The sequence below is a fragment of the Salvelinus namaycush genome, chromosome 21, assembly GCF_016432855.1.
Source record: "Salvelinus namaycush isolate Seneca chromosome 21, SaNama_1.0, whole genome shotgun sequence".
Classification (NCBI taxonomy): domain Eukaryota; kingdom Metazoa; phylum Chordata; class Actinopteri; order Salmoniformes; family Salmonidae; genus Salvelinus; species Salvelinus namaycush.
This window is the reverse complement of record NC_052327.1, coordinates 55,179,511-55,202,364: the sequence shown is the minus strand read 5'-3', so window position 1 is coordinate 55,202,364 and position 22,854 is coordinate 55,179,511. Positions and strand designations below refer to the sequence as shown.

General features: G+C 38.7%; 1 protein-coding gene across 1 annotated transcript in view; it reads left to right on the top strand.

The window, feature by feature from the left end:
* Nucleotides 1-2,274: 2,274 nt before the first annotated feature.
* The window catches only part of LOC120065985 (mucin-2-like), a 38,846-nt gene continuing 18,266 nt past the window's right edge, over nt 2,275-22,854 (top strand). Inside the window, 21 exon segments of the mRNA XM_039017024.1 lie at nt 2,275-2,344; nt 2,474-2,536; nt 2,665-2,867; nt 3,090-3,157; nt 3,760-3,874; nt 6,288-6,378; nt 6,594-6,697; nt 6,864-7,083; nt 7,437-7,562; nt 12,054-12,171; nt 12,262-12,400; nt 17,140-17,229; nt 17,580-17,670; nt 17,936-18,073; nt 18,351-18,515; nt 19,851-19,945; nt 20,215-20,341; nt 20,658-20,761; nt 21,060-21,211; nt 21,388-21,437; nt 21,557-21,657. Of these exon segments, the coding sequence (XP_038872952.1) occupies nt 2,275-2,344; nt 2,474-2,536; nt 2,665-2,867; nt 3,090-3,157; nt 3,760-3,874; nt 6,288-6,378; nt 6,594-6,697; nt 6,864-7,083; nt 7,437-7,562; nt 12,054-12,171; nt 12,262-12,400; nt 17,140-17,229; nt 17,580-17,670; nt 17,936-18,073; nt 18,351-18,515; nt 19,851-19,945; nt 20,215-20,341; nt 20,658-20,761; nt 21,060-21,211; nt 21,388-21,437; nt 21,557-21,657 (2,430 nt within the window).

Here is a 22,854-nt window from a genome sequence, read left to right as displayed (position 1 = left end):
AATTCCAGGACCCGGGACCGGACTGGATTAGAGACAAACTCTGTCTCTACTCTGTTCTATCTGAAGTATCACTACTCTGTTCTATCTGAAGAATCACTACTCTGTTCTATCTGAAGAATCACTACTCTGTTCTATCTGAAGTATCACTACTCTATTTGAAGTATCACTACTCTGTTCTATCTGAAGTATCACTACTCTGTTCTATCTGAAGTATCACTACTCTGTTCTATCTGAAGTATCACTACTCTGTTCTATCTGAAGTATCACTACTCTGTTCTATCTGAAGTATCACTACTCTGTTCTATCAGAAGTACCACTACTCTGTTCTATCTGAAGTACCACTACTCTGTGCTAACACAACAAACATCCTGTTAGTTCAACTATAGTCCTGAAATATTTCAGTGAATTATAATTGAGCTGAGCTTGACACCTCATCTTCTACTGCGTGACTGTGTAGTGTATTCACCAAAAGCTGATGATGAATTGTAAATAAGTGGCTAAGTCAATATTTAGTCATGTCCTGTTAATGCTTCATTAGAGATCTGAGTACTTAGAAATGACTGAGAGGTGGAGTCAATGTTAAAACGTTTCCTCCAACCAAAAACAAATAATCTGTAGACACAACCCAGAGCTTGAACAACTGTAGGACATCTATGACAGCGTCCCAAATGGCACCCTTTTCCCTATATGGTGCACTACTTCTGACCAGAGCCCTATGGGGGCTAGTGAGTAGGGTACTATTTGGGATTGATCCTACAACTTTGTGGTCCAGTGGTGAGTCCTGGCTGTGGTCCAGGGGTGAGTCCTGGCTGTGGTCCAGTGGTGAGTCCTGGCTGTGAAGCAGACTGTGTCCACAATAAGACTAACACAAACTTTCATCCCTCTTTTCAAATAACAGGCCATGAAACATGACAAGTAGTAAACCACAATTGAAGTTGTAAAACACTGAAGTTCAAACACATGGATCCCATCAGGTTTTAGAGGTTTATTTGAACATCTTTGTACATTTGCAGAACGTACATAACATGTGATGTCATACAATGTATTAAAAACCAGGTAAAACCATAAAATCAGCATAAACAGATGGACAGCGCATCATCCATTAGTCATACACAGGCCCACTCCTTCATTTGAAAAAGAACTAAACGGCAGCCCCGTCACTTGGTTTGCTATAAAAGTTGAGGGATAGGGCTGGAGAAACATCACCACTCAAACACGTCTATGGCATAAATGGCTGTAAATATCACAGACTGGCCCTTTAAAGATTAATGAAACAATCTAAGATTCTGTAGAATGTTGATGAGTCTGTCCATTCATCACAGTTTCAATAAGGGTTTACTGTAATCAATATGTGCCCAAATGGCACCCTATACCCTATACCCCATACCCTATACCCTATGCCATACACGAGGACTCTGTTCAAAGGTAGTGCACTATACACTGAGTGTACAAAACATTCCTAATATTGAGTTGCATGCCACCTTTTTGCTTTCAGAACAGCCTCAATTCGTCAGGGCATGGACTCTACAAGGTGTCGAAAGCGTTCCACAGGGATGCTGGACCATGTCGATCCCAATGCTTCCCACAGTTGTGTCAAGTTGGCTGGATGTCCTTTGGGTGATGGACCATTCTTGATACACACGGGAAACTGTTGAGTGTGAAAAACCCAGCAGCGTTGCAGTTCTTGACACAAACCGATGCACCTGGCCCCTACTACCATACCCCGTTCAAAGGCACTCTTTTGTCTTGCCCATTCATCCTCTGAGTGGCACACATACGCAATCCATGTCTCAATTGTCTCAAGGCTTAAAATTCCTTGTTTAACCTGTCTCCTTCCCTTCATCTACACTGATTGAAGTGGATTTAACAGGTGACATCAATCAGGGATCATAGCTTTCACCTGGAGTCTTAATGTTATGTACACTCATTGTATAGGGAATAGGGAGCACTTTTGGGACGTACCCTACATATCATGAATATCGATAGTTACCTAGGGATTATTAGGATTAATACATTACACAATGTCACTTACAGGAAAGGTAATCCTACCTCTGACAGACAGACAAACAGAACAATGGTAACACCTAAAGTTTGATCAGTCCCCTCCTTAGATACAGAATCAACTATCCCAGCATCATCAAGGTACTTCCTTGAGTGTAGGTACTTCCTTGAGTGTAATAGTTTAAAAGCAGGCACCTGGTGCCTCACGGTATCAGTAGGAACAAGAAGAGTACCTGTTCAGGTGGACCAGGACGACTCGTTAGAAGAACCATCATGGCACTCCAATGGGTGAAGCCGTGGATCGCTCTCGTCTTCGGACTATCTGCTGCACATTCTGAGACTGGTAAGACAAGACAAGATATGATGAAATACAATTTAATATCACCTTAGGATAACCCATGTAGTATAGTTTAGGAATTAAAGAGGAGCTGGGTTAGAAGCAAAATAAGACTTGTTCCCTGTCTATTTCCAGTTATGATTCCAGATATGACTGCCATTGGGAGTCTATATGATTCCAAACTGCAAATCTTATCAGGTAATTTGTGTTGTTGAATATATGTCACCAAATACTCAAATATCTATATTCTACTCTACTGTTATATTATACATCTTATATTCAGACATGACTGGCGCAACTATACTGTACATTTCTCCCCCATGCAGCAGGAGTGAGTCCCACTCATAACGGGCAGGTCTGCAGCACATGGGGTAACTACCACTACAAAACCTACGATGGAGACTTCTTCCAGCTGCCCTACACCTGTAACTACGTGCTGTCGTCGTTGTGTAAGAGCAGCAGCGGCTACGAGGCCTTTAACATTCAGTTGCAGCGCGGGGAGGTAGATGGGCTGCCCACAATCACCAAGGTATTCCTTTTTGATCAGTTCTTTGTTTTTAAATTGCACTATTGATTAATTGTTTTAAATTGCGCTATTGATGAATTGCTTTAAATTTCACTATTGATTAATTGTTTTAAATTGCGCTATTGATTAATTGTTTTTATTGCTCTATGATCTTAATTTAAGGTGACCTTGAGGGTCCTGAAAGGCGTCTGTCAAATAAAATGTCCTACTATTATTTTTATTAAGGTTTCTTTGAAGCTGGATGGAACCTTCGTGGAGCTGGCCAACGGTAACGTCAGCGTCAACGGATTACAGTGAGTTCCCAGTCTAGTCAACAACGGATCTCAGATGTGTAAAACCATGGGCTCTTAGATGTGTAAAATACATTGTAATACAGGAAGTAAATGATACGGGGGTTTGTAATCACTTAACTACATCCAATGGTATTCATTTTATTCAGAGATCAATCTTTTTTTTTTCTTTTTTTTTACGATTGGAAATAATTTTATTTTCACCTCACCTGCATTCAGTTGCTACTTTTGTGCAAAGACTTGAGGTAAAATTCATGAGTAAAAAAAAAAATGCATCATCATTTAACTCATCTTGAGATCAACGTTTTGCTGTTTTAACATAATCTACATAATGTCAGTTTCAACGGGCAATAGTGAGTTCATCAGTGATCTAAAAGCATTCAGAGATAAAACTCTTATTCTGAAGTTTAGTTGATGTGCATTTACAGATGAAAGTTACCAAGCTGAAATTCCATTTGATGAAATCCTATACAGACATGTTTTCCTAGTACATTCTCAACAGGGGAGGAAGAAAAATACAAAGAAAATACTTTAAAGGACAATTTTGACCCTTGTAGGAATACCGGCTCTCCTCTCTGATGAACACTATTGTTTTGTCCCCCTAGGGTCACCATACCGTTTGGTCAGTTTAACGTCTTCATTGAGAGGACCGTTTCCTATGTGAAGATCACAGCTAAGCTGGGGTTAGTCGTCATGTGGAATGAAGATGACTCCTTCTGGGTATGTGTTCAGTATGCTGACTCATTTCCATACGTCTTCTGTTACACTACAGTGATATGTGGTTGTTTCAGCTGCTTTGGTTCAATACACGGATTGTAAATCACTCTGGATGAGTGTCTGCTAAATGTCAAATGTAAATGTGATGCTTTGCTGCAATATTCTGGTCCTGATGAAAATGGTCTGTAGTTTGCTAGTGACTGTAGGGAACATCAGTGTTAGTTGAACTGTTGGGATAAGATTGGGAACATCAGTGTTAGAGGAACTGTTGGGATAAGAGTGGGAACATCAGTGTTAGTGGTACTGTTGGGATAAGAGTGGGAACATCAGTGTTAGAGGAACTGTTGTGATAAGAGTGGGAACATCAGTGTTAGAGGAACTGTTGGGATAAGAGTGGGAACATCAGTGTTAGAGGAACTGTTGGGATAAGAGTGGGAACATCAGTGTTAGAGGAACTGTTGGGATAAGAGTGGGAACATCAGTGTTAGAGGAACTGTTGGGATAAGAGTGGGAACATCAGTGTTAGTGGAACTGTTGGGATAAGAGTGGGAACATCAGTGTTAGAGGAACTGTTGGGATAAGAGTGGGAACATCAGTGTTAGAGGAACTGTTGGGATAAGAGTGGGAACATCAGTGTTAGTGGAACTGTTGGGATAAGAGTGGGAACATCAGTGTTAGAGGAACTGTTGGGATAAGAGTGGGAACATCAGTGTTAGAGGAACTGTTGGGATAAGAGTGGGAACATCAGTGTTAGAGGAACTGTTGGGATAAGAGTGGGAACAGAGTGTTAACCTCTAATGGGACAGGGCAGCCCAATCATCAATCTACCTCCTGGGTTATATTTCTGCACGGTTACATACAACATTCTTACATTAAAAGTAGATTTTATCAGTCTAACGATCATTCCAACAGTTGTGGTCTTTTTAGTATGGCCACAGAATGGCAGGTGAAGTGACATTACAATAGGCTTTGCTCCAATCAAGGATGTGGGCCAATCTACTTCCTCCAACAACCCTTTTCATCATCTAGGCTTCAGTGAAAAAACTCAGAAAAGGGTTGTCCTAAATGGCACCCTATTCCCTTTATAGTGCACTACTTTGTGTGCACTACTTTTCTATAGGCCTATGTAGGAAATAGGGTGCCATTTGGGGGGGACAGTATGGAAGAACTTATTAGTTTAATCAGTTCACAGAGTTTGATTTGATCAGAAGTCACAATATTGTCTCAATATCTATTGACATTGTACTGAGTAAATACTGTATGTATCATCGTTCCCCTTCGTGTTTATAAATAATCCCAGTGTACTCAGACATCATAACCTCAGACTGAAAATAACTTGCAAAGCAGACGGACCAGTTTTTAGACAACTCACATTCAATTTAATGACCAAAACATAATAAATATGATGCTTCATTTTATTCATTTTTTTAAATGCACGCAAGAAAATAGAAAACAACATGATGAGAGTTTAAAAGATTTTAACAACATGATGAGAGTTTAAAAGGTTTTAACAACATGATGAGAGTTTAAAAGGTTTTAACAACATGATGAGAGTTTAAAAGATTTTAAAGGGAAGAGTACATGTGCAGTAGAGGTAAAGTCAGAGGGGATTGTAAGACACCTCCCCCTGTCAGATGTTTATAGAACACAAACCAACAGAAAATAGAATCCTGATTATTAAAACGGAGAAACAAATAGTTGGGAAGATTCATACAGTGAATGTATTTGGTATTGTTGTTCAGATCCTATCCATTTCATGTCAGACCAGAATAAAACTACAGTGAAACAGGTTTCCTATTGTAGATATATTGTAGACATGATCCCTATCCGCATAATTCACTTTAATGAATAACCACTTGGGTATACAGTACATTAAACATTAAACAATATTAGCAAAGTTCTGTGCACACTTTTGTATTTTTTTAGGTAGCCTAATGCTCTGTATTGACCCTATCTGTACATACCTAACCTGAAATACAGTGCCTGTTTTGTGCTAACATCCCACTCCTTGTACTCAGTGTCATATGCCAAACATAGCTATATCAAATCAAATTCTATTGGTCGCATACACATATTTAGCAGATGTTATTGCGGAAGTAGCGAAATGCTTGTAGCACAGGTACAAGGAGTGGAATGTTAGCCTAAAGAGACTGGTACCCAGGCTGGAACAAGGAGTGGAATGTTAGCATAAACAAACTGGTACCTAGGCTAGAACAAGGAGTGGAATGTTAGCATAAACAGACTGGTACCCAGGCTAGAACAGTTGAAACCTGTGAAATGTCAGTACATATGAACTGCTGTAGGTGCTTCAACAGCTAGCTGTATGTAAAATGTACGTATATATGAACTGCTGTAGGCGCTTCAACAGCTAGCTTGCAATGCATTAACCCTCAGTCGTCTTCCATTGGTGTTATAGGTGGAGCTGGACTCAAAGTTCCAGAATCAGACTTGTGGGCTGTGTGGAGACTTCAACGGAGTCCAGATTTACGACGAGTTCATTAGGAATGGTAAACAAAACCACCAAATGTCTTAGAGGGGTGGATTACGCTCCTGTTCTGTTTATGAATGTGTGGGTTCAATCTATGGGTTAGGAAGGGGTTATAAAGTATATTTCTAGGTACCATTTTAAGAAAGTGTTACCAAAAACACAAAACACATGATGACAGAGACTGTTTGTAAGGGGAAATAAACTGGTAAAACGAAACGGTTTATTCATCCACAGGTGATTATCTGAAGACAATCGACTATGGAGATATTTGGAAGATGAATGGCCCAACAGAGACGTGTACAGAAATCCCTGCTCACACTGAGCAGTGTGAAGACCAGGTACTTACAAGATTAGAGCTGAGCTGAACATTTAAGATTTCTTATTCATTACATTTAAACATGATTGTTAGTTTAAAATCTCAATATCAACATCATCATTGCTGACATTTGATCAGTATATAATCCCTCTGTTGCCTCTAGTAATTCTTCTTCTTCATCCTTTCAGACCAAACTTTGTGAGCAGCTTCTCACCAGTCTTGCCTTCAGTAGCTGTAAGGACCTGATTGCCACAGACTCCTTCATCAAGGCCTGTGCAGAAGACATGTGTCACTGTGGCAACAGCAGCAGCAGTGCCAGCTGCGCCTGCCCCACCATGTCAGAGTACTCCCGCCAGTGTGCTCACGCAGGGGGGAAACCCCAAGAGTGGAAGACCGACCACTTCTGCTGTAAGGGAATCTTTTTTGCATCACTGTTTTGCATATCCTTTATGTTTTTATTTTGGATGGTTTGTTTGTATTGCTCTGTTGGTAGATTGGATGTAGGTACAAAAACAATCCTCAGCCAGAGTTGTGTTGTAACTCAAAGTAAACACTTTTGACATGCAATAATGCTTTGCCTTAGGTCATCGATAGTGTCTTCTTCTTTGACATGCTAGTATTTACATTTATGTGACTGAAAACTGAGGAGCAAATCCACATTTTCACTTCCAATGATGTCAATATAAGAATACGTGAACATGTGAAGTAATGAAGACTCAGAAACAGATTTTTGACCAGGGTTATTTGTCTGTGTTGAGCAGTGAAGACGTGTCCTTTAAGCATGCAGTACCAGGAGTGTGGTAGTCCCTGCACTGATACCTGCTCCAACCCAAAGAGGAACCAGCATTGTGAGGAACACTGCACCGACGGATGCTTCTGCCCTGCTGGTATATGCACTCATTTACTGAATACAACATCATATGTACCTATGTAACTATTTTAAAGTAGCTGAGTACAACATTATATGTCAGCTATATAACTATTTTAAAGTAGCTGAGTACAACATTAAATGTCAGCTATATAACTATTTTAAAGTAGCTGAATACAACATCATATGTCAGCTATATAACTATTTTAAAGTAGCTGAGTACAACATCATATGACAGCTATATAACTATTTTAAAGTAGCTGAATACAACATCATATGTCAGCTGTGTAACTATTTTAACCTCTAACGCCTCCCAAACCCGGATCCGGGAGCACCCCCATCAGTAGAAAAGCTACTAGCATAGCCTAGCATAGCGTCACAAGTAAATACTAGCATCTAAATATCATTAAATCACAAGTCCAAGACACCAGATGAAAGATACACATCTTGTGAATCCAGCCATCATTTCTGATTTTTAAAATGTTTTACAGGGAAGACACAATATGTAAATCTATTAGCTAACCACGTTAGCAAAAGACACCACTTTTTTTTTTTCCACCAGTTTTTTACTCCATCAGTAGCTATCACAAATTCGACCAAATAAAGATATAAATAGCCACTAACCAAGAAACAACTTCATCAGATGACAGTCTGATAACATATTTATTGTATAGCATATGTTTTGTTAGAAAAATGTGCATATTTCAGGTATAAATCATAGTTTACCATTGCAGCCACCATCACAACTCTCACCAAAGCGACTAGAATAACTACAGAGAGCAACGTGTATTACCTAATTACTCATCATAAAACATTTCTTAAAAATACACAGCGTACAGCAATTGAAAGACACAGGTCTTGTGAATCCAGACAATATTTCAGATTTTCTAAGTGTTTTACAGCGAAAACACAATATAGCGTTATATTAGCATACCACAATAGCAAACATCACAACAGCATTGATTCAAGCCAAACATAGCGATTACGTATAAACCACCAAAAGATATTAATTTTTTCACTAACCTTCTCAGAATTCTTCAGATGACAGTCCTATAACATCATATTACACAATGCATATAGAGTTTGTTCGAAAATGTGCATATTTAGCGGCACAAATCGTGGTTATACAATGAGAAAAGTAGCAAAGCTGCCCAGAAAATGGCAGGAGAAATCTTTGAAGAGGCACCTATTCTAATCAGTAACTATTCCAAAACTTGACTAAAAAATACAGGTTGGACAGCAATTGAAAGACAAATTAGTTCTTAATGCAATCGCTAGGTTACATTTTTAAAATTAACGTTACTTCAAGCATACAGCGTGCGCTAAAGCGAGACGCACTGAAATTCATGGCGGAATTATTATTTGACATTTTTCAACAGAACAACGAATTATCAGCATAAATAGTTCTTACTTTTTGATGAACTCTCATCAGAATCTTGGGAAAGGTGTCCTTTGTCCAAAAGAATCGTTGCTAGGTTGGAGAACGTCCTCTTCCACGTTGCAATTAGCAGTAAACAGTAGCATGAGAGAGAGAGATACCCAACACCCTAGAACGCCAGGAAATGAAATACCCGAAAATCGCAATATACTGACATAAACTGATATAACTCGGTTTAAAATAACAACATTATGATGTCTTTAACACCTATATCGAATAAAAACAGAGCCGTATATATCTAAGAGCTAAAACAGGAGCTTCTAGCACGACATGCCAAGGTTCTTCCTGCGTCAGAGCGAAGAGTCAAAAGAGCGGACACCTCGTTTCCAAGCAATTTATAAACTTTCAGATCTGCCTAGAGACTCCATTTCAATTCCCTCTATTCGCTGACACCCAGGGGAAGGCGTATGCAGTGCATCTCAACCAATAGAGGACAGGCAAATTAATAAACTGTTCTGGGAACAGCGAGCAGATTTCAGCATTTTCAAATCCTCATAGGAAAATTGCTCTAAGTCCAGTTCTGTTTCACTCACAGACATAATTCAAATGGTTTTAGAAACTAGAGAGTGTTTTCTATCCAATAGTAATAATAATATGCATATTGTACGAGCAAGAATTGAGTACGAGGCAGTTTAATTTGGGCACTATTTTTTCCAATGGGGAAACAGCGCCCCCATATTGACAAGAAGTTCTTAAAGTAGCTGAGTACAACATCATATGTCAGCTATATAACTATTTTAAAATAGCTGAGTACAACATCATATGTCAGCTATGTAACTATTTTAAAGTAGCTGAATACAACATCATATGTCAGCTGTGTAACTATTTTCAGGACCCTATAGGGTCTGACAGTGATTAATTAGTAGTTGTGAAAAGGTATTTATATGGGCAATGATGGGAGTGGGACCAGATTTACATTTTTAGCAGATGCTCTTATCCAGAGCGACTTACAGGAACAGTTAGGGTAAGAGCCTTGCTCAAAGGCACACTGACAGAATTTTCTCCTAATCAGGTCAGGGATTCAAACCATTGACCTTTCAGTTACTAGCCCAATGCTATTAACCAATAGGCTACCTGCCGCCTAGGTATACAGGTATATATTTTCTAAACAGGTCACATGGTTTTAAAGAAATTCTGGAAAAACTCCTGGCCTTTGGGAGGATGAAAACCCTGTCAAACTGAAGCAACCTTGCAATTAATATGAAATATATTTTAAAACAACTTTCCTGTACACAGACACAACCACAGCGATTGGACAACAGAACTCACAAGGCTGAGCTTGCTTTATGCAGGTTAGCATCATATAGGCCTATACAACTGCAATTCAAAAGTAACTCACACAGTATATTTATGTCATCAGTATTGTGTTGTTTGATTCATTTCAGATAATCATTTTGGATTGAAAAGGTCAAGGTAGCCTAGCCAGCCAGCCAGCTAGACCAAGTTTGAATATAACCTAGACCGAATTTGATCACATTCACATTTTCTCCTAAAACATATAAATGCACTATAAATAGGCTGCACAACATTACCATGTGGTTTACCCTGGCCAGAGGGCCAGAGGGACAGGGCACACAATATTACCACATGATTTACCCTGGCCAGAGGGACAGGGCACACTACATTACCACATGGTTTACCCTGGCCAGAGGGCCAGAGGGCCAGAGCACACAACATTACCATGTGGTTTACCCTGGCCAGAGGGCCAGAGGGCCAGAGCACACTACATTACCACATGGTTTACCCTGGCCAGAGGGCCAGAGGGACAGGGCACACAACATTACCACATGGTTTACCCTGGCCAGAGGGCCAGAGGGGACAGGGCGCATTGGCTGTAGACTATACAGCTCCAGGCTGCGGTTGTTATCAGTAACATAGTCAGACTGAGAAATCCTCTAGTTTTCTTCCCATACAGTTTAAGTGTAGGCTGCTGAAACATTTCCGTGAAGAGTTCTTGCTTGGGTATGTCGGGAGTGATGTGTTATCATGTTTGCTAAATACATCCCGGAGGAAAGTGGAGCAGAGAGCGTTTTGATAGATTATGTGATTTGCGCCCGGCGTGCGCAACCTGTGATTTCCGTGAATCTGATTGGTCAAGACACCGAACAAAACGCACAGAACCTGCTGGACTCTGATTTAAAATACCAGATAGGTTTACATGCAGCAAGATGACACATCGAGTCATACAGCTCAAATACCAGATAGGTTTACATGCGCAAGATGACACATCGAGTCATACAGCTCAAATCCAAGTTAAATCACGAGTCATAGATGCTCAAGTCCAAGTTAAATCACGAGTCATAGATGCTCAAGTCGAAGTGTAGTGGGAAGTGTTTTACTTTTTGTCAAGTCTCAAGTTGCAACATGACTGGAGTCCACATCCCTGGATTTTAAACCAGGAAGGCTGTATAAAACCCTAATATTGGTTATGTGGCTATTTAAACCAGGATGACTGTATAAAACCCTAATATTGGTTATGTGGCTATTTAAACCAGGAAGACTGTATAAAACCCTAATATTTGTTATGTGGCTATTTAAACCAGGAAGACTGTATAAAACCCTAATATCAGTTATGTGGCTATTTAAACCAGGAAAAGGTTAAAGGTTACATAGATTGGAAAAGTAGCCTTACTGTAGGACTGGAGATTTCGTTATTTTAACAAAAGTTCTGCAACAGATGTACCGTAGTGATTAAGATACTGAACTACATGGATCAATGTATTTTATGACATAAGGAAGGACTATATTAATTGAATGTAATTTATGGGATCAGCTGACTAAATGTAATGAAAGTCATTATGGAACCAGGTGACCTAAATGTAATGTATTGAATGTAAGTCATGGGATCAGCTGACTGAATGTATTGAATGTAATTCATGGGATCAAGTGACTAAATGTATTGAATGTAATTCATGGGATCAGCTGGCTAAATGTATTGAATGTAAGTCATGGGATCAGCTGACTAAATGTAATGTATTGAATGTAACTCATGGGATCAGCTGGCTAAATGTATTGTATTGAATGTAATTCATGGGATCAGCTGACTAAATGTATTGAATGCCTTTCTCATAGGAACCGTATTTGATGACATCACTCAGACTGGCTGTGTAGCTGTGAACCAATGCTCTTGTCTCCACAACGGACAATCTTACCAGCCTGGACAATCATTCTCAAGAACATGCCATAAATGGTAAGAGCTGCATTGTGTTTATATACACTGAAATATTGTGTGTGTTGAGCCGGATGTGTTGAGGCTAAACTGACTGTCTCTCTCCGTTAGTACCTGTATCCAAGGTCAGTGGAGTTGTATGGACCTAGATTGCCCAGCTACCTGCTCCATAGTGGGAGGTTCACACATCACCACCTACGATGGGAAAGCCTACACCTTCCATGGAGACTGCTCATATGTCCTGTCCAAGGTAGGGATCTAACCTACTGTATGGAGACTGCTCATATGTCCTGTCCAAGGTAGGGATCTAACCTACTGTATGGAGACTGCTCATATGTCCTGTCCAAGGTAGGGATCTAACCTACTGTATGGAGACTGCTCATATGTCCTGTCCAAGGTAGGGATCTAACCTACTGTATGAAGTGATATTAGTGCCAACAGAAGTATTGAATAAAAATGTGATTTCTTCATACAAATTCAAAGTGATTCAATTCAGATTCCATGTCATTTGGCACTAATATGACTCCATGCTGACGCATACTGTATGTTTAGTAGATTTAACTCCTAACTCGCTAGCGAACATGTACTGGCCCACGAACAGGCCACATCCGGCATAGATTGCGGCTTGACAGCTGGCAGCCACTTGCATTGGAGGTGCTTATACATACCGTTGTTATCACTATCCATATTAATCTCATAAATACTTTTCAATCAAGTTGAACCATAATATATAGTGCCTTCAGAAGGTATTCATGCCCCTTAAATTTTTCACATTTTGTTGTGTAACAGCCTGAATTTGCACAGAGCCACATCAAATCACAGAAATACTCATAATAAACATTAATAAAAGATACAAGTGTTTTTCACATATTTAAAGATATACTTCTCCTTAATGCAACCGCTGTGTCAGATTTCAAAAAAACTTTACGGAAAAAGCAAACCATGCAATAATCTGAGTACGGTGCTCAGAGACCAAAACAACCCAAGAAGATATCTGCCATGTTGGAGTCAACATAAGTCAGAAATAGCATTATAAATATTCACTTACCTTTGATGATCTTCGTCAGAATGCACTCCCAGAAATCCCAGTTCAACAATAAATGTTTGATTTGTTCCATAAAGTCCATCATTTATGTCCAAATTCCTCCTTTTGTTAGGGTGTTTAGTAAACAAATCGAAACTCACGAGGCGCGGGCAAGTCCAGTGGAAATGTCGGACGAAAATTCCCAAAAGTTATATTACTGGTCGTAGAAACATATCAAACGATGTATAGAATCAATCTTTAGGATGTTTTTATCATAAATGTTCAATAATGTTCCAACCGGAGAATTCCTTTGTCTTTAGAAAAGCAATGGAACGAGAGCTACTTCTCACATGAACGAGCGTCAAGAGTTTGTGGCACTCTGCCAGACCACTGACTCAAAGAGCCATTATGAGCCCCTCCTTTACAGTAGAAGCCTCAAACAAGTTTCTAAAGACGGTTGACATCTAGTGGAAGACTTAGGAAGTGCAAAATGACCCCATAGACACTGTGTATTTGATAGGCCAAGCCTTGAATAAAATACAAACACAGATTTCCCACTTCCTGGTTGGATTTTCTCAGGTTTTCGCTCAGGTTTTCGCCTGCCATATAAGTACTGTTATACTCACAGACATCATTCAAACAGTTTTAGACACTTCAGAGTGTTTTCTATCCAAATCTACTAATAATATGCATATATTAGCAACTGGAACTGAGTAGCAGGCCATTTATTCTGGGCACGCTTTTCATCCAAACGTGAAAATGCTGCCCCCTATCCTTGATTTTTGAATGAACACCTCATCTCTGTACCCCACACATGCAATTATCTGTAATGTCCTTGAGTCTAGCAGTGAATTTCAAACACAGATTCAACCACAAAGACCAGGGAGGTTTTCCAATGCCTCGCAAAGAAGGGCACCTATTGGTAGATGTGTAAAAATTAAAAAGCAGATATTGAATATCCCTTTGAGCATGGTGAAGTTATTAATTACACTTTGGATGGTGTATCAATACACCCAGTCACTACAAAGATACAGGTGTCCTTCCTAACTCAGTTGCCGGAGAGGAAGGAAACCACTCAGGGATTTCACCATGAAGCCAATGGTTACTTTGAAACAGTTACAGAGTTTAATGGCTGTGAAAGGAGTAAAACTAAGGATGGATCAACAACATTGTAGTTACTCCACAATACTAACCTAATTGACAAGTGAAAAGAAGGAATCCTGTACAGCATAAAAACATTCCAAAACATGCATCCTGTTTGCAACAAGGCACTCAAGTAATAATGCAAAGACAGTGGCAAACTAATTACTAATTCATATTTTCAAGCATAGTGGTGACTGTACCATGTTATGGCTGCATCATGTTATGGGTATGCTTGTAACCGTTAAGGGCTGGGACGTTTTTCAGTATAAAAGTTCCATCAGACACTGGGAGACAAATTCACCATTCAGCTGGACGGTAACCTAAAACACAAGGCCAAGTATACACTGGAGTTGCTTACCAAGATGACATTGAATGTTCCTGAGTGGCCTAGTTACAGGTTTGACTTAAATCAGTTTAAAATCTATGGCAAGACTTGGAAATGGCTGTCTATCAATGATCAACATCCAACTTGACAGAACCTGAAGAATGTACAAAAATTTAAAATTGCAAATATTGTACAATCCAGGTGTGCAAAGCTCTTAGCAACTTACCCAGAAACACTCACAGCTGTAATCGCTGCCAAAGGTGATTCTAACATGTATTGACTCAGGGGTGTGAATACTAATGTAAATAAGATATTTCTGTATTTCATTTTCAATAAATTAGCAAACGTTTCTAAAAACATGTTTTCACTTTGTCATTTTTGGGTATTGTGTGAAAAAAAAATGTAATCCATTTAAAATTCAGGCTGTAACACAACAACATGTGCAATAAGTCAAGGGGTGTGAATACTTCCTGAAGGAACTGTAGTTCCATAGAACCAAAAGTAGGCAAGTAGTAAGTAGTGTGTTACAAAATATGTGTTCCCTTAATACTGTCATACCTTAACTTTACTATCATACCTTAACTTTACTATCATACCTTAACTTTACTGTCATTCCTTAACTTTACTATCATACCATAACTTTACTATCATACCATAACTTTACTATCATACCTTAACTTTACTATCATACCTTAACTTTACTATCATACCATAACCTTACTGTCATACCTTAACTTTACTGTCATTCCTTAACTTTACGGTCATACCTTAACTTTACTGTCATACCTTAACTTTACTGTCATACCTTAACCTTACTGTCAAACCTTAACTTTACTGTCATTCCTTAACCTTACTGTCATACCTTAACCTTACTGTCATTCCTTAACTTTACTGTCATACCTTAACTTTACTGTCATACCATAACTTTACTATCATACCTTAACTTTACTGTCATTCCTTAACCTTACTGTCATTCCTTAACTTTACTGTCATTCCTTAACTTTACTGTCATACCTTAACTTTACTGTCATACCATAACCTTACTGTCATACCATAACTTTACTGTCATTCCTTAACTTTACTATCATTCCTTAACTTTACTGTCATTCCTTAACTTTACTGTCATACCATAACCTTACTGTCATTCCTTAACTTTACTGTCATACCATAACCTTACTGTCATTCCTTAACTTTACTGTCATACCATAACCTTACTGTCATTCCTTAACTTTACTGTCATTCCTTAACTTTACTGTCATACCTTAACTTTACTGTCATACCATAACCTTACTGTCATACCATAACTTTACTGTCATACCTTAACTTTACTGTCATTCCTTAACTTTACTGTCATACCTTAACCTTACTGTCATTCCTTAAATTTTCTGTCATACCTTAACTTTACTGTCATACCTTAACTTTACTGTCATACCATAACTTTACAGTCATACCATAACTTTACTGTCATACCTTAACTTTACTATCATTCCTTAACTTTACTGTCATTCCTTAACTTTACTGTCATTCCTTAACCTTACTGTCATTCCTTAACTTTACTGTCATACCTTAACTTTACTGTCATTCCTTAACTTTATTATCATTCCTTAACTTTACTATCATACCTTAACCTTACTGTCATTCCTTAACTTTGCTGTCATTCCTTAACTTTACTTTCATACCTTAACTTTACTGTCATACCTTAACTTTACTGTCATTCCTTAACTTTACTGTCATTCCTTAACCTTACTGTCATACCTTAACTTTACTGTCATACCATAACCTTACTGTCATTCCTTAACTTTACTGTCACACCATAACCTTACTGTCATTCCTTAACTTTACCGTCATACCATAACCTTACTGTCATTCCTTAACTTTACTGTCATACCTTAACTTTACTGTCATACCATAACTTTACTATCATACCTTAACTTTACTGTCATTCCTTAACCTTACTGTCATTCCTTAACTTTACTGTCATTCCTTAACTTTACTGTCATTCCTTAACTTTACTATCATTCCTTAACTTTACTGTCATTCCCTAACTTTACTGTCATACCATAACTTTACTATCATACCTTAACTTTACTATCATTCCTTAACTTTACTGTCATTCCTTAACTTTACTGTCATTCCTTAACTTTACTGTCATTCCTTAACTTTACTGTCATTCCTTAACTTTACTGTCATACCATAACTTTACTATCATACCTTAACTTTACTGTCATTCCTTAACCTTACTGTCATTCCTTAACTTTACTGTCATACCATAACTTTACTATCATACCTTAACTTTACTATCATTCCTTAACTTTACTGTCATTCCTTAACTTTACTGTCATTCCTTAACTTTACTGTCATTCCTTAACTTTACTGTCAGTCCTTAACTTTACTGTCATACCATAACTTTACTATCATACCTTAACTTTACTGTCATTCCTTAACCTTACTGTCATTCCTTAACCTTACTGTCATACCTTGTACCAATTGTCCCCAGCAAACCAACGAGACTGCTTTCACAGTCCTGGGTGACATAGTGAAATGTGGGAAGACGGACAGTGAGACCTGCCTAAGATCTGTAACCCTGGTGACTCCAGAGTCCATGGTAAGTTAGCCTTTCTGCAGTGACACACCCACCTGATAGTGTCGTATTAAAATATATCAACATCAAACCATGTTGTGTATGTTCAGGGGAAAAAAGCTCAATGTTGAGATTTCTGCTGATACCAGTGACTCATATCACCACTTCAGGGTTGGAGTAAATTACATTTAAATTCCAGTCAATTCAGGCAGTCCACTGAATTCCAATTCCAATGCTCTTCATTGTTTTTCAGTGAGGAACACTTGGAATAATTAGGTTAACTTTCTGAATTGACTGGAATTGACTCCAACCCTGTTCCACACTCCTTATCACCAGGGGAGTGTCATTTATTGAAGTTGTAATTTGATCACTTGCAGATGATCGTCATCGAGGCCAGTGGAAGGGTCTTTGTCAACAAGATGTTTTCTCAGTTGCCGCTTTTCATGGGTGAGTGACTGATTGATGGCTGCTTGAGAAGAGGGATACAGAAATGTGATATCTGTCTAATTGTTCGTAGTCATTAATCAGTATAAACGTATGTTTGAGACCCTTCCCATGCAGTACGTACTATACCAGAAGTTGTCTCTTTTCTTCATCTTTCTTTCCTTGTCTAGCAGCGTGTAACACCATAAGCATCCCACAATGGGGAAGTGGGATCTAAAAGTTCATGGTAAACCAGATTGTGACTAGAACTTGTGTATATTTTCCACAGCGGATGTAAGGATCTTTCAGCCCTCTACGTTCTACATCGTTGTGCATACCTCTTATGGGCTCCGTCTAGAGGTGCAGCTAACACCTATAATGCAGGTCTACATCGTAGCTAGCAGTTCAAACAAAGAAAAAACCCAGGGTATGTTTCTCTCTGTTCATTTAACGTCTTTGTGGAAAGATGAGCGTCTTTGGGTCTTTGAAAAGCGCTATATAAATCTCATGCATTATTATTATAAAAGATGATTTGTTATCAAACTATTGTTAATGTAACGTGTGTCACTATACCAGTTGTTTGAGGGGTTCGGTCAAACCTCACCTGAAACAATTATTAGTAAACTAATGATACTTGATGCATTGCATCTTTAGTCAATGTTAGTTCAAACCACCTGTTGTAATGTTTTGTACCTCTTATCCAGGTCTTTGTGGAGACTTTAACAGCGTCCAAGCTGACGACTTCAGAACCATCAATGGACTGGTGGAAGGAACCGCTGTAACGTTCGCCAACACGTGGAAGAACAAAGCAAGCTGTCCTGATGTGGCACAGAGCTTTGAGATCCCATGCAGTCTGAGTGTAGAGAACGGTACTCCTTCAACCTCTTTAAAAACACTAACATATGTCTTATGCAGCGGTTCTCAAACTTGTGGTCACGACCCCATGTGGGGTCACTTTATATGAAAATGGGGTCACGGGAGAATTTCCAAAATATCAAATAATATATTTACAAATGTATTTACATCCCTGTTTGTTAGCATTTTGCATTTGCCAAGACAATCCATCTACCTGACAGGTGTGGCAGATCAAGAAGCTGATTTAACAGCATAACAATTACACAGGTGCTAGGGTAAAAAAAAGGCCAATCTAAAATGTGAGGTTTTTGTCACACAACTCAATGCCACATGTCTTAAGTTTTGAGGGCGCATGCAATTGGCATGCTGACTGCAGGATCCACAATAGCTGTAGCCAGATATTTGAATGTTAATTTCTCTATCATAAGCCGCCTTCAACGAAGCGAGGCCCATTGTCGTGCCATTCAACCACCACCATCACCTCATGTTTCAACATGATAATGCACGGCCCCATGTCGAATTTAAGCCAGAATTCCTGGAAGCTGAAAATGTCTCTTGGCTGCACCGTTGCAGCCAAGAGGCACATGGTGCATTCCCACGTTGAACGGCTAGTTCCACTACGGTATGAAACCACACACTATTGCAGAGACTTTGATATTACATGTTAAACAAAGAATTTATGCTTTTTCTCGCAATCAAGAGAAACTCTGATTAAACGACTCAAACTCCCCAGCTTATGCTCTCTAAATGGACTTTAGCTGTGGGGGCCGAGATGCCCATGTATTGAATTTTGTTCGCTATACATGTCGGGGGATGCTATTCATGAGGACATATTGTTCTGTCTCACGATTTCTGAGCATGAGGGGATGTTCCGTGTGTTGCATGGCTATATTGACAAAAACAGATTCCATGTGATTGAAAGGTGGACTCTTGCACAAATGGGGCAAATCTATGGTGGGACAGCGAGCAGGCCTCTTCACTCTAGTCAAAATGGGGTCTTGGGCCAGAAAGGTTTGGAAACCCCTGGTCTAATGAAACAATACCCAAACGTGCTTCAGCCCAGCTTGAACCAAAAGGGAATCAGGTACTCGACTGAGGGATTTGATAATAACAAAACATTCCTTATTAGTAGTAGAAAGAAGGATCACGCTGTGCATAGATCTGAGTTTATTTTCTAACTAACCATTTAAATTGTTTCATTATGTTTCGGCATAGAGAGCCTTTATCAGAGCCTTGGAATACTTCTTGGGGATTACACTGACGTATGTCTACTGAGATGCACAGTAAAGCCTAGATAAAAACTCTTTGTTTATTTGTGAAATGTTGTTAATATCTCATATGTTTTACAGAGAGATATGCCAAGCACTGGTGCTCGATGCTGTCAGATCGTGAAGGAATATTTTCCCAATGCCACACTGAGATCAACCCAAATTACTACAAGGATGTAAGTACGAGATTTTAATTTGTCAAATGCTTTTTAATTACAGAGTTATCCCAAAGCTCTAAGAATATATATTTTTTTAAACGATCGTTTAAGAAGTTCTATATCAAAATGATCAAATTTTAATAAAAATATCTCAAAACATCTAATCAGATTTTTATAATACTATTGTCCTGTGCTTGTGTGTGATTTCAGAAAACAGTAGTTTTCTTCATTAACACATCTCATAACTGAACGTTCTTCTTCTTCTGTTTCTTCTTCTCTCCCTATAGATCTGCCTGTATGACAGCTGTAACTGTGAGAGGAGTGAGGAGTGCATGTGTGCTGCGGTCTCCTCCTACGTCCATGCATGTGCTGCTGCAGGCGTCCTGCTCAGTGGATGGAGAAAAACCACCTGTGGTAAGATAAACATCAGAGATACTGAATTTATTGATTAATTAATGAAGGGTTTCCCCTCCTATTAACCCACAGTGTCCAGGGTTTCCCCTCCTATTAACCCACGGTGTTCAGGGTTTCCCCTCCTATTAACCCACGGTGTCCAGGGTTTACCCTCCTATTAACCCACGGTGTTCAGGGTTTCCCCTCCTATTTACCCACGGTGTTCAGGATTTACCCTCCTATTAACCCACGGTGTTCAGGATTTACCCTCTTATTTAAAAACAAAATTCCCCAAAACATATAATTAACTGTTGAATCACCACCCTGTTTTCCTAAGGGAAGTACTCCTCTAGCTGCCCTGATACGATGGTCTATGACTACACCATGACCAGCTGTGACCGCACCTGTCGTTCACTGAGCCAGACAGACTTTACCTGCCAGGTACATTTACATGGACATCTCATTTCTATTATATTTCTTTGCTATTATTATTAATATTATTCATTTTATTAATGTCTTGTTGTTGTGTAAGATGTTGTTGTGTGTGTTGTTGTTGTGTATGTTGTTGTTGTTGTGTATCTTCTTGTTGTTGTTGTCTTGTTGTTGTTGTTGTGGATGTTGTTGTTGCTGTTTTGTTGTTGTTGTGTATCTTCTTGTTGTTGTGGATGTTGTTGTTGTTGCAAATATGCCCAAAGTAATTTCCCCTCAAGGATAAAACACTTTTAATTTAATTGAACAGTCAGACCATGTGTCTGTGGACGGCTGTGGCTGTGCCGAGGGAACCTACCTGAACGACCAGGGAGAGTGTGTCCCTGCCTCACGCTGCTCCTGCTACCATGGAGGCACAGTAGTACCCTCTGGAGAGGTCACCAGGATCTATGGGGCTACTTGGTGAGGACTTGGTTGGCGTGTGAAAGAAAATCTCTGAAAATCTGATGGTCTTTTCTGTTGTGGCTCTACTAAAATATTTAGAAATCGACTGTCTTCTACTGAAGTCTTGGTTTACTTCAAGAGGCATGTTAAACCATGCTTAACCCCCTCCTCTTGTACCCCTCTTAACCACCCAGCTCATGCAGACAAGGGAAATTAAGCTGTACTGGAGAACCACAACATCTATGTGAGTACTCTGAAATTCAGAACACATCTTTATTTGACAAATACAGCAAATCACTTCACAACCAAGACTCTGTACTTTAGTTCCTACTAACCTATAAAACCTACTTTTGTTCCCTACAGCCTGTAAAGAACCAATGGGTTTCTTCAACTGTTCTAGTGCAGGGCCCGGAGCCAAGGGCTCAGAGTGCCAGAAGAGCTGTCAAACACTTGACAGTCACTGTGTAAGTCTACAATGGGACATGTCTTACAACACGGTAATAAAAACATTTCTTACAACACGTTAATAAAAACACGCCTTACAACACGTTAATAAAAACATGCCTTACAACACGTTAATAAAAACATGCCTTACAACACGTTAATAAAAACATGCCTTACAACACGTTAATAAAAACACGCCTTACAACACGTTAAAAAAAACATGCCTTACAACACGTTAATAAAAACATGCCTTACAACACGTTAATAAAAACATGCCTTACAACACGTTAATAAAAACATGACTTACAACACGTTAATAAAAACATGCCTTACAACACGTTAATAAAAACATGCCTTACAACACGTTAATAAAAACACGCCTTACAACACGTTAATAAAAACACTTCTTACAACACGTTAATAAAAACATGCCTTACAACACGTTAATAAAAACATGTCTTACAACACGTTAATAAAAACATGCCTTACAACACGTTAATAAAAACACGCCTTACAACACGTTAATAAAAACATGCCTTACAACACGTTAATAAAAACATGTCTTACAACACGTTAATAAAAACATGACTTACAACACGTTAATGAAAACACGCCTTACAACATGTTAATAAAAACATGCATTACAACACGTTAATAAAAACATGCCTTACAACACGCTAATAAAAACATGACTTACAACACGTTAATAAAAACATGACTTACAACACGTTAATAAAAACACGCCTTACAACATGTTAATAAAAACATGCCTTACAACATGTTAATAAAAACATGCCTTACACCACGTTAATAAAAACATATCTTACAACACGTTAATAAAAACATGCCTTACAACACGTTAATAAAAACATGCCTTACAACACTCAAAAAAAAACATTACTTACAACACGTTAATAAAAACATGCCTTACAACACGTTAATAAAAACATGCCTTACAACACGTTAATAAAAACATGCCTTACAACACGCTAATAAAAACATGCCTTACAACACGCTAATAAAAACATGTCTTACAACACGTTAATAAAAACATATAATGCAACACGTTAATAAAAACACGCATTACAACACGTTAATAAAAACATGCCTTACAACACGCTAATAAAAACATGCCTTACAACACGCTAATAAAAACATGTCTTACAACACGTTAATAAAAACATATAATGCAACACGTTAATAAAAACATGCATTAC